This window comes from Centropristis striata, chromosome 2 (assembly GCF_030273125.1).
Source record: "Centropristis striata isolate RG_2023a ecotype Rhode Island chromosome 2, C.striata_1.0, whole genome shotgun sequence".
NCBI lineage: Eukaryota > Metazoa > Chordata > Actinopteri > Perciformes > Serranidae > Centropristis > Centropristis striata.
In genome coordinates, this window is record NC_081518.1 from 12,581,010 (window position 1) to 12,598,892 (window position 17,883).

The 17,883-nt window shown below is 38.2% G+C and overlaps 1 protein-coding gene across 1 annotated transcript in view; it reads right to left on the bottom strand.

Moving 5' to 3' along the window:
• The window catches only part of LOC131984302 (A disintegrin and metalloproteinase with thrombospondin motifs 7), a 93,556-nt gene that overhangs the window by 31,285 nt on the left and 44,388 nt on the right, over positions 1–17,883 (bottom strand). Inside the window, exons 9-16 of the mRNA XM_059349165.1 lie at positions 16,481–16,625; positions 7,772–7,864; positions 6,322–6,467; positions 4,818–4,987; positions 4,573–4,706; positions 2,825–2,945; positions 2,387–2,631; positions 2,035–2,176 (exon numbers count right to left, since the gene is read on the bottom strand). Coding sequence (XP_059205148.1) covers positions 2,035–2,176; positions 2,387–2,631; positions 2,825–2,945; positions 4,573–4,706; positions 4,818–4,987; positions 6,322–6,467; positions 7,772–7,864; positions 16,481–16,625 — 1,196 coding nt within the window. The remainder of the gene's footprint in view (positions 1–2,034; positions 2,177–2,386; positions 2,632–2,824; positions 2,946–4,572; positions 4,707–4,817; positions 4,988–6,321; positions 6,468–7,771; positions 7,865–16,480; positions 16,626–17,883) is intronic.

The window sequence follows — 17,883 nt, forward strand, 5'->3', positions numbered from 1 at the left end:
CTGTATCAGAAAACAATAACAGATGAAATAAGTTATAATGTAAAATCAAATAGTACAATTCTAATGAAATAAGCATTCTCTACCTTTGTCACCTTTTCAGCAGTTACAAACACATGTCTGAGGACCACGGCAGTAAAGTACATTTCTTTGATAAATCCTTGTGTCACAACTAAAGCTAAAATGAAGATTATTTTTCAGAAACAAATCTTGCTTCTCTTATCAGTCAAGGAAATATTTGATTCCTGCAACATTCTTGCCTCCACTGGACTATGTTGATCTGCTTTTTATGAATGCTACTAATCAGAGCCTTAAGAAGTTGGATTGTGTTAATCATTATGCTCTGCATTTCAGTACTGGCTGTGAAAATCGCACACATTATTGTACTCTGTATTGCACGGCTGAAATGCCATCTTTGTATGTTAGGTTAGCTTTTATCAACAAATATATTCTTAGGCTGCTCCCCTCATATCTGTGCACATACATGTGTCGAAACCAAACTCAAACTCAACTAATTCAAATCAATTTAAAGGACAAAGTAATCGATTCCCTTGGTCAGTGTGACGGCTCCATACAAGTTGGCTACTGATGCTCACAGTGTTGTTGTGATGGCTGTATTAGTATTTAATGTCTGTGAAAACTGTGTTTAATGTTGTAACGTATTTATGCTGCTTTCTTGGCCAGGTCTCTCTTGAAAATGAGATTTTTTATCTCAATGAGGCTTTTTTCCTGGTTAAATAAAGGATATATATATATATATATATATATATATATATATATATATATATATATCACTGTAGTACTGTGTTCATTATGTCAAAGTTTAGAGTAATTTGAAGCACTTCAGTCATGACATTTTTAATTTGAAGGTACATAGCAGGTGCAAAATATGTCATTTAATTGGTTATATTCAAAGTGATGTATGCATTTTGTTTCTGTGCCGTACAGTAAACATCAAAGACTCCTGTCCGCTGTGTGAAGCTTAACTTTCATTCTTAACTTTCAGACTACAATTTTTTTTAGATCTTTGAAGATTTATTTCACAGTCTTTCATTTTTTCTTCTGCAACACTTGTGTAGAAAACAAAGGGTTTACTGTTCAGCCATATGGGACGAGCTTTCAAACCCTATATTCGTCACAAACACTGTAATTGTAAACATTATTGATCTCCAAAGTGCATCAAACAGGTTGAACTAGCAGCTCTTCTGAGAAATCAGAGAAAACACAACACTGCGATAAAAGACTCCTACAGGAGCTTTAACTTGATAAATAACCTAATGCAGATTTGGAGACATTGTTGACATGTGAAGCTCCTTTAATCCTAATTGACACAACCTTTTTTTGTTCAGTAGTGTTTGTACTGCAGGTTTAAACCTGCAAATAAAAAACAAAAATGGAAGTAGTAGGAAACATTTGAGCTGAGCGAATAAGACTGTGTAGCATTTGTACAACAGCTCATTGCAACCAAGCGGCAACCTACTGTATGGGCCTGAACAGTGAAACAAAGTGGAAGCGCCTTAAACCTGCATTCTTTCTGACCAGAAGGGGCGACGGCACCAGTTGCAAAAGAAGAAATATGTTTAAGAAGCAAAATAGCTCAAAATCTTTAAACTGACCAGTGCATTAAAAGCCTGTAATGTTTCGTCTCTCAAGGTTAAACTGTATTTATCAATCCATACATGAGATTTATTTTACTTCGGCTGTTTGCGAGTCTAACTTTTTTTTGGAATAAAACCAAACTCCCTTTGATTTGTTTTACATTCATGCAATCTAAATCACATTGCTGAAGAAGTCTGTGAGGACATGCGTGTTGTTGTTGATAATCTTTTTTTGCTCTTTTGACGTAGACAACTACTTAGATGTTCAGAAATCTCATTTTGATGTAAAATCCTTTTTTTTTTCTCTCTAACCTTTGTGAATGCAAAGCAAATTCAAGGCTGGGAAAATATAGTACCAATTTATCACATGAACTGCTGTGTTTGTATTTCAGCTGCCATAAAAAAAGGAAAAAGATTAACCAGCCTGGTTTTCTTTTACCTGTTCCACAGGTTACACTGCATTCAGTCCATGAACCGTATTTCCAGAAGAAAACTGACGTAGGGATGTTGTTATCCTCTGAGACATTTTGACTGATTGTATACTCGTACCGCACCCCTGGATTGGTCTCCTGGAACAGAAGCTGTAACACACAAGACAATATAAAAAAACGAATTATTGAGCACATACAGAAAAAACTACCAGGCTCTCTGCAAAAAATATTCCCGGGGAACCACATATCAAATTTAAAATCTCTTTTGAATATTTACCGTTTGTATTTCCACCACCTTTATCAAACAGGCAGATAAAATCTGCCAGGCTCTATTGAAAAACATGAAATTGTTAATCTGACCTGAATCCACAGTGGTTCCATGGTGGGCCCAGGAGACGTCAGGTTCTCCAGGTGTCCTGTCCTCTCATAGGTGAATACTGTCCCGGCTGCCTTGTACTCTCCATTCCACTGTATGGTCCAGCCACCATTCAGAAAATACTTGTTTGGGTTGTCACTTCGTAGCGCCAAAAAATTCCCAGCTTCAGCCACCTCCTCAATGCGGATGTCCCTGGCTCCCTCTGGGATCAGTCCAATGTCCACATAGCCTAAAGGACATTAAATGTTACGTCATTGAAATTCAAACACAAGGTATCTTGATATAGAGTCAATTAATACAGAAGAAGACCAAGGAAACAAATGACTCTTTGGAGAGCGTTTGGAGGAAGATTTTGTCTTAAAAAGTTAAAATATCTTCCACAAAGAGGTCTACTGCTAAACCACGATTATTTAGAAACATACCAAGTCCTTCGGTTTCCTCAAATGTTCTCCTCACTGTCGTACAGGTGGATCCGTTACCGTTACACACCCCACAGCGATCCTCTACAGCAGCGGAGTCGATCCCAAAGTCACAGCCTATATTCTGCAACACACACACACAAAAAATAACCCCCGCAGTACATTATCTACAATAAGCCAGACAGTGACAGTGACACAGCAAAGGCAAACTTACATAAGAGGCACTAAATATTATAATCTATTATCCACATAAAGACTCGATAAGCCTCAAAGGATCTGTTCATACATACATCAGTTTGTAAAAGCCACAAAAAAAGAGCCCAGAACAAAATCCAGTAATCTTTTAATATTATTCCACAGGACCATAATTCAAAATATATGATGGGAAATGATTGACAGGATGAAAACTAGACGACTTAAACTACGCTACTATAATTTTCTTAAACATTTTCTTTTATACTTTACAGAAAAATAACAGCTTTAAAATCAATATAAAACTGCACCACAGCTGTTGTATTTGACTTTGGTGAGTGGGATTAAACTGCTGAAAGAAGTGGCTTTACAACACTAACACACCACCAGATATGTCATTGATTTCAGTGAAACAGGATAATAATTATTTTGAAAAAATGTTTTCTGGTTTTCTATCTTATGTCCTCCGGCTGCTCTGCCTCAAGAGTTTCCTGATTGACAGCTTTATACTTGTAGCTGTATCTGCAGTCAGCTTGCCCAGCTAGCTGTACTGCTAGGAATACTCAAAGCACCAAGGAAGTGTTAGTGTTCACACCACAAGATTAGGAGCTTTGGATTGCTGGGAGGAGGGTTTTCAGGCACAGGCAGGGAGGAGAAAGTTGGCCGGGAGTGTTGCTGGGGTCATCATGGATGATGGATCATGGCAGAGGCAAGAGGACACAGAATAAAGTGACTGAGCAAGAGGCTGTGAGACAAGAGTAAATCTCACACTGGCTTTTGTACTTGGCAGAATAAAAGCCTGCAAGACAGACATTGAGTTGGCCTTTTTGCTCTTGGGCTAACAAGTAATATTAGCTGGCCTGCTATGTTTTGCATTGTTGCACATCTGGCAAAGTTGTCAACTAGTTTTTGATCACAGGTAATGTTAACATAACAAAGGCAAATGTACAGCTGCTCATATTTACAACAGCGGTATAGAAGTAAATTGGACTCTGAAACTGGGGCACTAAATCGCAAACATGATCAATTCTGCATGATGCTGCTTTATTCATGATCAGCTGAGAAATACTGAAATACTGATTTGGCCTTTTATGTCACAGTGACCCTTCCAATCACTAAATGGTTTCCAGGTAAGGTGGAATAGTGGCTTCCTGACAAAAATGTCACAAAATGTCAAGAAATCAGAGCCACGAAGTCTGTGATCGCTGTCCACTCAGCATCCAAACAATGTCTGTATCAGTGACTGGCATTTTGGCCCGGGGTGATAGGCAAGAGCAGAGAGATAACAGCCACAATGTTTTTCTATCAACAAGCTCATTTTCATGCAGAATGTCAAATGTGTAACACTCGCCTGCTGGGGAAAACAAACTGGGGGTCAACTATACTGCATGACTATTAGAGCAGCAATGCATCAAAATGAATCAGAAATACAAGAGCAGAATAATCAAATGAATGTTTGGAAATGAGAGAGGAAAGAGAGAGAGGAAAGAGAGGAAACACTGAAGAGGAGAAACCTATTTGTCAGAGAAAATGTGGAAGAGTAGGATCAGTGTTGATACCTTACAGATGCCATTGATGCACATATCTCTGCTTTTGTTGCCTTGGTAGCACGGCGTCCCGTCAGTGACAGCGTCCCTCATCTTATCAGAAAACAATTCTTTCAGTGGACGGCAGTGCAGTTCACAAGGGCTGACTGGGGGAGAGAGACACAGGGTTATGATTTCAATGAACAGTGTACAACTTTTTAAATTTTGCCAAAATACCATCACATTAAGTATTAATGAGTAACATTGGATCTGCTCACCTCTGTTGATGACTGCTTCCCACTTATAGAACTTGCCCTTGTATGGTAAGCTGTTGAAGTGACCACACTGTATGTCTCTGAAGGTGGGCACGTCCTGAGGACACGGTGTGGTGTTGCAGATCCGGTACCTCTGTCTCTCTCCCAAACAATATTTGCCTCTGTGCTTCGGCCTGTTGGATAGTAAAAGACATTATTTCAGTGCTGCTCACAAACTTTTTATGTTGAAAACTTTTTTATATGGTAGAAAATGGTGAAGTAAATGCAATAATAACTACTTAAAACACCTAACAACACAATAACTCATGGACAAAGAGATTATTGGATATTATGAACCATAATTAAGTACTTTTATGAGGAACTGCTACAAAATACATACAACAAATGGAGTAAATAGCTTTGTATGGTAGATGCAAAAAAACGGAAGTAATGTTTACAACTCATGATTAATTTTCGTAGAAATATACTAGTAGAGATACATTTTGTGAGAAAAATGAGCCAAACTTGGGAGAACATTTCAAGAACTAGAAATTGTAAAGAAGCAGCTTTTCACCAAGGATTTGTCTTCAAAATGATCGGAAAATAAGATACCCAGCTGAATGGCAAATTATGTTTTGCCAGTTTATAAGAAGCTCAAATTGCCTTGAAAATTAAAGACCTAAACTTAAAAAATGGGAAACTTGATTGAAATGTCCCTTAGATATTGCAGGGACAATACCCAATGACAGCGACAAGGAGAAACAATTTAAAAAGACATGTAGCTCAGTTTTCAAAGATCTGTAGATTATGTTGGGCTGCAAAATCACTTAGGACCAAAACATTTTAATTTCACTCGTGTTAAGGGTGATATGTATGAATACTTTACGCTTGAGTATTAAATGTACCGTATTCACACTCTTGCACACATTATTAAAAAGTTAAATGTTGGAGGAAAGAGGCAATATTTTAGACAAGTATTTTAATTCTGTGCATAAAAATATTGGTTTCACTCCGCAAATTAAAACTAATTTCAAATACGCAAACAAATCCAGTCTATCAAACCTTTTTTATTTTGCAAAAACATACACTTATTCTGTAAAATCTATTTGAGATTTCTTTGCTCATAACATCGACCAGATTTTTGGACTCTCGTCTGCAGATTATATAATAGCTTCTACCGTCTCTCACTTGCTATCTTGAGAACAACGAAATGTGTGAATTAAGTTTCTGCCCCGATGCTCCTTTCATCATCAAATGCCAATCACCATCTGTTCATGTGCTGCCAAAAATGGCTTCATCTCTTTATATTCGTACAAAGAGACTACATTACACCTTCCAGTGTGAAGAAGTTTCATCTTCTAACTATAGTTAAATAGCTTTTTACCCATGGCTCCACAACCAAGATGTCGAGCCATGGTGATGTTATGTTCATCAGATATTACTTTTATTCGCTCATAAGATATAGGTTATTACAGAAGTAATAAAATTGTCTAATTAAAAAAGTTTTTGTCTGAAAAGTAAAACTTACACTGGGTTGTCACAGTCTCTCTGGGCACTCTCAACTCCAGCCCCACACGTCCTGGAACAGGCCGACCACTCGCCCCACGATGCCCAGCCTCCATGTACACTCTCTGGCTGAAATCCAGTTGCCACACACTCTCCACTGACACACCACTGATAAATAAATAAAATAAAATGCATCATTAAATAAATGTACACATACAGTGAAGCTCTTGTTCTTACTCAACAGGAAATGAATGCAGCAATGTGTTCTATAGCTTTAAGGACCAGAATCATATACTGTATAAGTAACTACAACAAACTACTGTTATACATATGGTGGGATGCTGTGAATGTGTGTTATTGCATAAGCAACATTATTTAGCTTAAAGTGCGTCATGCTACTTTGTGGTGTTACAGTTGTTGCTCACTTCATACTGCTGACATGCTGATATAAAACCATCTGCTGCAAGTTCACGTTGTTTACTGTCATGCACAACAACAGCCGTGACCCAGTTGCTGGCAACAAAATATTTACTTCTCGGAGTCTCATACAAATATGTATAAAAGCGAAAACCACAGAAATAAAATCTACTCCAACACATAAGACCTTCTGCAGCTTTAAAAAAAGAAAAAGAAAAAAAAGAAACTGGTGCAGAGTGTGTGTGTTGGTGTACTTTACCTAGACCACTCAAATTACATAATCTCGTTCTTTTAGTATTACTCATTGTGATACTTAAAGAACACTGTCAACTGGGGTCACTGACTGTAGCTGCTGCTGCGGCCTTGCTAGGCACCCACTACCACCACCATCCCCACCATGGGTCAGGGTTGGATCGGTACACTCGACACTTCTGCTGTCATTTTATTTTCACTACTGCTATGGTTATTACCATTTGTCCTATTCCTTCTATTATTCCTATAACTACCATTATCATTTGACTTTATCTACCAGCACCACATCTAGCATCATTGGTCACAGTCTTCATTGTAGATAGTGCCATTATTGTTTTCATTGTTCATATTTTCTTCTCTGTCTCTAACTCTCCCTTTCTATCCTCCCACACTCGATTTAATCTGTTCTATTATGTTGGTCCGTTCTGTACAACCAACATCTATTGCATGTCTGTTTGTCCTTGGAGAGGGACCCCTCTGTTGCTCTCCCTGAGGTTTTCTTTTTTTCCCTGTTAAAGGGTTTTTTTGAGGAGTTTATCTTGTCCGGTCAAAGGAAAGAGGTTGTCATACCCTGTACAGTCTGTAAAGCCCTTTGAGGCAAATATGTGATTTGTGATTCTGGACTATTTAAATACAATTTTATTGAATTAAAATGAAACAGTCTGGAAAAACCATATTTATGGGATGAACAGAGTCAAAAAAGAGTGTTAGGCCCCGTTTTCACATGTTGACTCCGATTATATCAGTCATAAATGTCGCTTGTCAACAACAAATCATGTTTCTGATGAAATGGAAGACCTTACCTTGTCCTCTCCACAACTGGTCCCATCCACAGCCCCGTCCAGCTTTGAGTGGCAGGTCGTTCCCACAGTGCACCACAGAGTGCTGCATACATTCTAGGGGAGCAGAGATTACAGTCTTACTACCACAACGTGTTTGTATGTTAAACATGCTGTTGTTTACTTTTCATTTAGTTTCTGCACTGAAGCAGAGATTGAGTATGAAAGCAATAACTGCCTTTCCCCACTCAAATATACAGCAAATACATTAAGTACTGCACTGAATAAATGAAGTTTATAGATCTGCACCGTACAGATGTGTTCACTTTCTCATCAGTCGATACAGGCTTCTCTCTACAGGTTTACTGACAGAATATATCAGACTAAATTGCCCGAATTCAGCATTTCCACTGGGGTTCAGTACATAAGGAGGTCTATTGATGGAAGAAGCATACCCTCACTCACAAGGCCCACTGTTTGAAGAAATGGCATGTGTTATCACACAGAGCAAGGACAGAGGATTGAATCCCCATGTCCCAGAAAGATATTGCTGTATGATGTTGAATTGTGAAATCAATGTGACATGATAGATTTGGGCTTCATGAACTGAATTCTTATCTTTAGTTGTGCATCATGCTGTACAGCACAACAGTAATGATTTTTAAAGAATTTTGTGTGTGTGAAATCTGCATTGCAATGCCCTCAGATTTACACTTTAAAGCAGCTGTTCAATAGCAGGGCATCGCTGGACTAATTTGCTAAGTCTGGAACCGCTGTTCATTTTTGTTTTCCAAGGGCTGTCAACTAGCACAGACAGAACTGTGCCTGGATAGACCTACAACCAATCAGAGTAATGAAGCGTGGGACGCCTTGAGCCTGGTGAATCTCAGTGGACACCAATCATCATATCAGACTAACCCATATGAGATGAAGGGTTGGGACTGGCCAGATCAGGGCCAGGATGGTAGGAAATCAGTCTAAATTGGCCACTCCCTCTCCCTATGAGCTACTGCACCTCATTGATTTTCCAACAGCCTGCCACTACTTCCTGTAAATGGTCTGAAAGTATAAACCATACCAAAAAATGTTTTTCTCATTAAAAACGAACCCTGTCTGGTCATCCTTGTTTGAGTTCTTCACTAAGGCCCTTAATCACCCATGTAACCCAGACCCGTTCACCGTGTTGTTTGGAGTGGCTAATCCAGATAGTGTAAAAAGTAGCTATGAAGCTAAGGCTATCTCCCTTTCAACATTGTTAGCCAGAAAGCTAATTCTACAGTATTGGAAATCTGAAAGGGCTCCTACATTTGAAATGTGGTTGAGAGAGCTGGGAAATGTATTACACTTGGAGAAAATCAGGTACATCATATCTGCTAAAGAGGATATCTTTTTTAAAATATGGCAACTTTTTCTTGCTTTAATGTCTAAAAACTGAATTAGTGCTATTCTGTTGCTGTGCCATTTATGTTATACCCTTTTGCATAGTTTTGTTTCTCTCATGTCAAAAACTCTGTCAAAAAAACAAAACATGTATTGTTCTGTGTAGCTCCACCAATTATCTCTAATTTGTATATATAATTTATATATATTTTTCTGTTATGAAAACAACAAAAATAAATACACAAAAAAACGAACCCTGTACCTGGATACAATTTGGTGAATGTGTTTTCAAATTTGCTTGTTTTTTCTTGAGTTTCGATCAATTTGACAACATGTGCAGCATTAACACGTGCTGCAAATTCAGAAAACACAATTTCATACTGTGCATTTCTGTATTTGGTTGTGTTGGGGTTTTTTATGCTGCATGTGTGTTACTCATTTCAATGCAACTGTCTGTCACTTGTGTGTGTTTCTTTAGTTGCAGTGCGTCAAACTCTCAGTGCCACCATGAAAAGCAACGTCAGCTCATTGAGAATGAAAAACTTCTACAGACAAAAATCTGGCCTTATTTTGCAACAATGAATCAAAAGACCAATAAGAAGCTGTTTCTTTCTCACACTGGTAAAATCTCTGTGTGTGTGGCTGCAGACTGATAAGACCAAAAGGTCAAATATTCTGTTTATAACGGAGTCCCATGGCTGATGGCTGCAATTGTCTGAGTATATTTTTGTTGCTGTTGCTTGACATTTGTGATGAATGAGTTTGCATTTAATCAAAATCATCATGCTGCAGATTTGGATGATTTTTGAGAGTTAAACGATTTGAACTTTTAGAATGCAATACTTACCAGTGATCTGTAAGAAGCTATATTTAGCTTTAGTAATAATTTCCAACTTGTGCGGCTGATAATGTAAGGGTAAAGGCTGGGAAAGGCATGTAATGTAATTTTGATTCTTAAATGTTGGGATTAAACTTCAAAAGCAATGCAAAGGTCACAGTGACTGGTCGTTATACCCTCCACAGAGCTCAAAACCTGTCTGTGCTTTTACCCGGCTCTCCAGATGGCCAGCTGAGTCAAGCATGTCAGGGGATTTGTCAGCACTTGCCCAGATATCCTCCTCTGTCTCACACAAAAATGAACAAATCAATAGAGAAACCCTCTCAAATCCCCAAACCGACATAGTATTGAACAACTCCAACAATTCGTTTATCCCAGGACACAAACAATCAGACGTACCACTGACTCATGTCAACAGGCTGCACTGCATGTTCTAAGCTCTGTGTGAAACATAACCACAGTAGCATTTAAGAGGAGGTCAAAATTCACAACTACAACCTCCACCACTGGACAGTAAACAACTGGAGAGAGAAACATGTGTATAAAAATATGTAATATTTAGGATTTCTGTTCAAAGTAGGCAAGGCAGACAATGTCTTTCAGATTACATTGTCAGTTTCTCAACAGCTCTGTTGAAAATAGTGAGAAATGATAAACGCACAATATAATGAATACAGGTTTTTGCAGCAAACGATAAGTGGAATCTAATTCAATGCAAAGTAAACATTATCATCCATTCAGAAAGCACAAACAACATCAAAGAATACACATATATTTCCTTGAGCTGCAGCAGAAACAGCTCAGTTCAGACAGCAGCCTATTGTTATGGATATAACTATCATCGTGATGTGCATTTTCAGTTCCTGAAGGTTGTGCTTTATATGTTGAAAATAATATTCTAGTTTATCTCAGGGTTCGTACACTTTTCCAGTATCTTACACCTGTTGTTAATTGCATGTTTTAGATGAGTACTTACATACTAAAAGGGGGAGATTCACTTAACCATACTAACAGCGATGGTATTACACTTTTAGGAGGAACGGTCTTAATTTCAGATAGGCTACTCATTATTTTTTACATTGAACATGTGATTATCTATAGTCTATAGATGGATATAGTCAGAATGCAAGAGAAATACAGTAAGAATTTCAAGCATTTACAAGCACTTTATCCAAAATCCAAGCACTATTTAAACCTTGAATATACAACATTTAAATTCAAGCCTTTTCAAGGATTTCAAGCACCCGTACTAACCCTGTTATCTAATTACTCTGTAACAATATTAGATTAAAAAAAAAACCCACTTCAATAAGACAATAGCACAATGCGGGGAAAAAAATGTGTAGAATAGACTTCAGTGGAAGGGCACCATCTGCCCTTCCACTGAAGTCCGCAACCTGGCTGTCATTCTGGACCCGACCCTCTCATTCCACTCCCACATCAGACCCGGCCATCACCAAACTGTACTCTTCCACCTCTAAAATATCTCCCGACCTTCGCCATCACTCCCCGACTCCATCGCAGAGACACTGATCCATGCAATCGAGAACTCAGCACATGACCACCCTCATCCACCTCCACTGGCTCCCCATCAAATCTTGCATCGACTACAAAAAACTCCTGCTCACATACAAATCCCTCCATTCCTTTGCCCACCAGTAGCTAACTAATCTCCTCCACCACTACACCCCATCCCGGAGGCTACGGTCCTCACACACAGGGCTGCTCTCCATTCAGTGCTACAGCCCCCAGACTCTGGAACTATCCTCCATCGGACAAGCCCCACTCTATGTTAAGCATCCTTGTTTTTTTTTTTGTTTTTTGAAAGGCCCAATATAAATCTAAGTTATTATTATTAATAATTGACTGATGAGGAAAAAGCTCTCCTCCATGAAAATGTAATGCCGTTTGTTTCAGATGAAAATCTGACATTGGGAATCCACCTTTAACCCTTTATCAGGCGAAGAACTATATTTGGTAACTTCAGTGGATATCAAAATGGGGTCGAGAAAAAATTTGCAAATTTACTAGATTAAAGTGGCAAATCTACAAGAAAAAAGTTGCAGATTTAAGAGATTTAAAGTGGCAAATTTGTGCGAAAAAAGTCACAGATTTACGATATTTAAAGTGGCAAATCTACAAGAAAAAAGTCGCAGATTTAAGAGATTTAAAGTGGTGAATCTGCAAGAAAAAATTGCTTTTTTTCCCACTTCTTTCTCGTAAATCTGACTTTTTTCCACGTAGATTTGCCACTTTAAATCTCTTAAATCTGCGACTTTTTTCTTGTAGATTTGCCACTTTAAATCTCGTAAATCTGCGACCTTTTTTCGCGCAGATTTGCCACTTTAAATCTCTTATCTGCGACTTTTTTTCTTGTAGATCTGCCACTTTAATCTAGTAAATTTGCAACTTTTTTCTCGAAATATTTTTATTTTGGATATCCGCTGAAGTTACCAAATACGGTTCTTCGCCTGATAAAGGGTTAACATGTCCTATTTATTAAGTTTTTTATCTACATCATGTGTTTGGTTGTGCACGTCTGTCTGCAGCCTTTTTTCCACATAATGCTGGAACTGTCATTATATTTTTTGTGTGCACTTATGAGTTTATTATCAACCTCTTGTGATTGTGATGATTTACAACTTTTGAAAATACCATTTTATCGACTGCTTCATAACGTCCCTACCTGTTAATCCTAGTCAGATGATTGTAGATGGATTGCATTTCTGCCAGTGATTTCCAACCCTTTGCTCTCCACATAGACCGTTCACCCACATGCAACCATCGCACACTCAAGCATGATTGGTAAATACTACTCAACAACAAATGGAAACTGTTCTGATACTTAACTTTTGTCCCTTTGCCTACACATTCTGCATTCATATGCAGATATCTGAGAGGTTAAGCCTCAAGGATACACACCTCTCACTTTGATGAGACACGCTGAATGTTAACAAAACTCTGTTTGTATACAAGAAAACTCCACAGAGTACCTTTCAACTAGAAAAAAAGGCATTTAAACTATGTGACTGGGAGTTTGTAAGACTGGATTGGATTTGCTTGAATGGAGTTGTAAATCTGTTCACACCCCACAATTGTTTTTCTATCCTGAGGGGGTGCTTGTTTAAGCTCCACATCTTGAAAGAAATTATAGTTAAAAAGATGTTGTTAGTTACTTTGAGGAATTGCATCGCCGGGGGAAAATGCATGTGTGTGGTCTCCGCCTGTCCAGTCTTTTGCCAGTCTTGTTACTCTAAGTATACATAAATTATTTAGATCTGCTCACAGACAGAATACACAGCAGTCTTACAAACATTTAAGGCAGACAGACAGCTTTGAAAGCCAAAAGGATTTAATCAAATTTGCAGTGCATTGACTCAAACACAGATAAGACTTCCCAGAAAGGAGCCAATTCTGTGTCAAGAAATGTCGTATTGTCTGGACTTTCACAACTCCAGGTCTGTGAGATTCTTCAGCAGTGAGCTGAGACTTCTTTAAACCTTGTTAATCATCAGCTTTTTAATCCTCCTGAAATCTCAAACCAGCCTCTATAATTGCCTCATGCCATGTGTGAGCCATGTTACCACGACCGGCAACATTTTAAGATGAGCGTTTTGCTTATGCAGCGAGTTTAAATCCGGCTCATGTCATAATTCCAGGATTGATGAGTGCAGAGAGGGGAGTTTCCTGTGCTATATAGGGGATGGCAGTACTGTCTGGCCACGCTGAGGTGCTCACAGTTACAGTAGAGAAAATAAAACCAGTGGGCTGAAACACATGGGGCCCTGAAGGCTCCAGTACGCTCCCTCAGACCTGCTAGTCAGACAGTTTCACAGCTTCTGAAATCGCCTCAACAGCTTTTCGATGCTGGATTGTGGATTTCTCATTTTTCATTCTTGACACAATCATTTCTGTCAAATTTCATGCGACACCATGACAATGAATGACTCTCAGGGGTTTACCGGATATCGCATCTACTTTTCCTCTTAGGCTTTTCCATCAGCATTTGAGGGCATCTGTTCAGAACAACATTTTAGCCTTCAAATAAGGTCGGACGAGACGTCATATTAACTAGTTCTTTTTGAGCTTATCCTGTATATAAGTAGGGTCCTTCATCTTCATAATGGCTCAATGTTCCTTTCTAAAGAAATCTGTAATCTTTATTCAGTAATGTTATCCAATAATAGCTGTCCAGTACAAACACATCATGCTCTGTAAGCAACTTCCGCTCTCCCACCTCTAATGATCTTGTTCGTGACGGCTGAGCAATAAATTGCCCACTGTCTATTAGACACTAGCGGCTCTGTTAGTCATTTATAAACAAACCTTATATAATGTTAATGACTGACAATGAATTGTCATATTGAACTGTGTCTGCATTCTCAAAGGTTACTTTATTATCGGAGCACATCTGTCTCTCTGACGACTGCAGAACATGTGTGATACATGGGTGTATAAAGAAACCTGGACACAGTGTTGGAGGCAGGGCTCTGCTTATTCCCTCTGACAGTTGCTCAGTGGCGCATGAATTAAAATAAGTTTGCATGCATAAAAAATACCCGAATCTTCCAGAGCTCTTCCGCATCTATAGAGAGGAATCAAAATGGCTTTTTTTTAAGGCCAACCCGGAAGTTAGCATGGCCATGGGGTTTATTAAAAATTTGCCTATGAGATTTTTGGATCATTGCAGAAAATAGGCTGTGTCGCAAACACACGTTTCTGATGCTGACGCATTTTGTTCAGCAGGATAATCTTCACAAAGGAAAACGACTTTTATGATGTTTGAAGAAGCAGACAGAAGTAAAAAAAAAAGAACGTTATGCTATTGCAAACTTCTTCACTGTCGCATGGCTTGAATGCCACTATGCATCCCGTAGTCTAATATATTGTTTATTAAAATAATTTACAATGTACAAGACTTTGCATTGCACTGAAAAACACGACTAGAAGCTTTAAGGCGGACTAGTGTGAGACAGTTCCCGTTCGTGTCTGGTGTGATGACATCTAATGTCCCCGACAACCACTGTACTCTCATTTAGCCACTTGTTAGCAATCGCCTTTTTAAGGACAAATTAAACTTCAAAATTCACAAGGTGGGGGAATTTACTAACGTGTTAAATGCCATACTACAACAAATGCAAACATCTTTTAAGCTTGTGTTAACAACCTACCTTATTTCAGGCATCTCACCAAAAAACTAAAAACGTTTTGTAAGTTGTTTAGTTCTAGACTTTCTAAATGTTATCGTATTGAATGGATCAAATTCTGATTGTGATACAAGTCATTATTACAGGTTACAAAAAAAAAATCTTTCTTTACCAATGTAAGTCTATGGGAAAAAGTATCTCCGGGCCCAATGGAATAATGTGATGCACCTGGGAGCTGTAATTTCAACAATTTGCAACTATGTCAAATTGGCATCAAAGCGTCTCTTCCTGGGGGCTTGGTTTAAACCAGAACTCAACCCAAGTTGACTGTTGACCTCAAAAATCTAATTTGTTCATCTGTGAGTCTAAGTTGACCTTTGTGCCAAATGTAAAGAAATATGAACATGATGCCTCTGGCCATGGCTGTCACCTCAGTCCCAGAATAGATTAAATAATCCATACAGCACACGTTGACACTGCAGATTGAAGAAGCTGTGTGTAAAGACTCACAGTGAAGTGACCTCTACTGCAGTGGATTGGGCAGGAAATCACAACTTGTGTCTTGCATTCCTTCAGGATATTGAAAATGTTGTAAACTCAATAGAAGAATAACTCCCTCCACAACTCTGATTGCTTCATCACAATATCCTTTTTTTCAAACACTTGTGTGTGTTGTGGTTTATGAAAATAGCAGGAATGTAATGATTTCATTCAGTAGATTGACCTACCAACATGTCGTTTGCTGGAGGATGTAATTTCCGCTGTGGAATGGGATTTTCAAGCCCTATACTGTGCCTCTCACTTTTATTGTCTCAAATTTTCTCACAAAAGTCTCGTCATAGATGGATAGATGGCTACAATTTCTATAATCCATACGAGAGTAGATTTGAGCTGAGAACAATGTGAATATACTCGCCTCTAAGCTTACAAATATGCTGCTCTACTTAATTTGTGAAGCAGAACGGTTTTCGAGTAGGACTAGTGTATTCATTATTTTACAGAGGTTTAGAGGTGGCATTGACCTTGACTTGTTTCGATTTCAACAATCTGGTACTGTAATTAGATGGTAAAGTTTTAGCAGCAAACACTGTACAGAAGAAATAATGGGATCAGGGAACAACGGTGGTCACAATGAGAAACATGTTGTTGTGAGACCTTTAAGAGCAGAAGGTCAAGACCAACAGGAAGAGAATGTACGAGGAGAAAACAACAAAACACAAGAGGAAACAAAGAGCATGTGATGATAAAAATGTTCAGTACACAATAGAATAGTGAAGGAATGAAGAGAAAGAAACGATAGAGGACCCAGATGCTTTAAACAAAACTCTCCAAGGCTTTTTATCTATTTGTTGTGATATAGAGTCTTACGTCCATGTCATCGCAGAGCAGGGACCCAGAGCCGTACTGCAGCCGACACTGATGGGCAGCGCTGTACAGAACCCCGGGAAGCACCGAGTTCAGAGACAGCTTATCCTTCCCTGGCGCATCATCAAGGCACCAGCCCCAGCCGCGACTGTGAGGGGGGCAGGAAAGATTTTTTTTTAAAGAAAAAAAGAGACATGTGAGCAGAATTCATAAAGGTCTGTTTGTTATAAACACACACAGAAGCATTCTGCAACATTTTCATCAAAATAAATGCTTCTGATTTTTCTGTAGCTGACTTTTGACCATGAAAACTTAGTTATTCTGAACACTAGAGAGGCAGGACTTCACCAGGAAGTATTCTGTATCCTGAATGTAATGGATTTGAAGTTTCAGGCAGAGGCAACAGGGTTTTCTTGGATAAAAGAGCAGTAATTAGTACAACAACAATCTTCTTTGACAATCTGAGAAATATTAAATAAGTCGCCTGTTTGACATTAAAAATAATGTCTTTGAACTGCAGTGAACTAACACCTGAGCAATGAACTCTAAACCTCAATTTTTAAAGACCAAATAAGTGCAGCAATCCAATAACTATATTTATGTTCAGCTCTAGTACAAACAAAAAATGATTAAAAATTAACCAAAATATTATATATATATTATGTATAATGTCCTCTTTTGACCACTGGCTTAAAACTCACTGGCTCTTATTAAAGGTCAAACTTTCAAACTTTAGGAAGCCATAATTTTCTATAGTGATGCAGCTATTACTGCTGCAGCAGAGCTGCTTCGAGAGAGAGAAAAAATCAATGGAATACAGCAACCCTTAGTTAAGTGTCTCATTTCAGCTTCCTTATTACCATAGCCAATTAAATTCTGTCAATCACGATTACTAAATATTCACGCCACTCTGTCCTACCTGGAGCAGACAGGAGAATTCATCGAGAAGAACTCAGTATTTAATTATCCATAAGGAGAGTAGAGCCTGACAATTTTGGAATTTTGAGACGGTTAAAAATCTTAGACGGAAATAAATTCAGATATGGCAGCTGATTTATTGGACTTTTGAGCTGGAATGGAAATAGACCTTTATTACACGGAATATGCAACAATTTGTCTATGCAAAGACACTCAGAAAAACGTCTTTCTTGTACAGATAATTTAAAGTAAATAAAGTAAATAAATTAAAGAATACTTAATATAATCATTAGACGAATGTAGTAAAGGAAATAAACAGCAAGAAAATAATTAAAAATAAAATATATTTCTACTGTATGACACCATTTCACTCAAAGCTTATATTTTTGCATTGCATATTCTGCAAAAACATATTTCATTACTGGTGCGTACATATACACTGATGGATACAGATGGATACCAATATGCTTGCAATAGGTCAATAATGG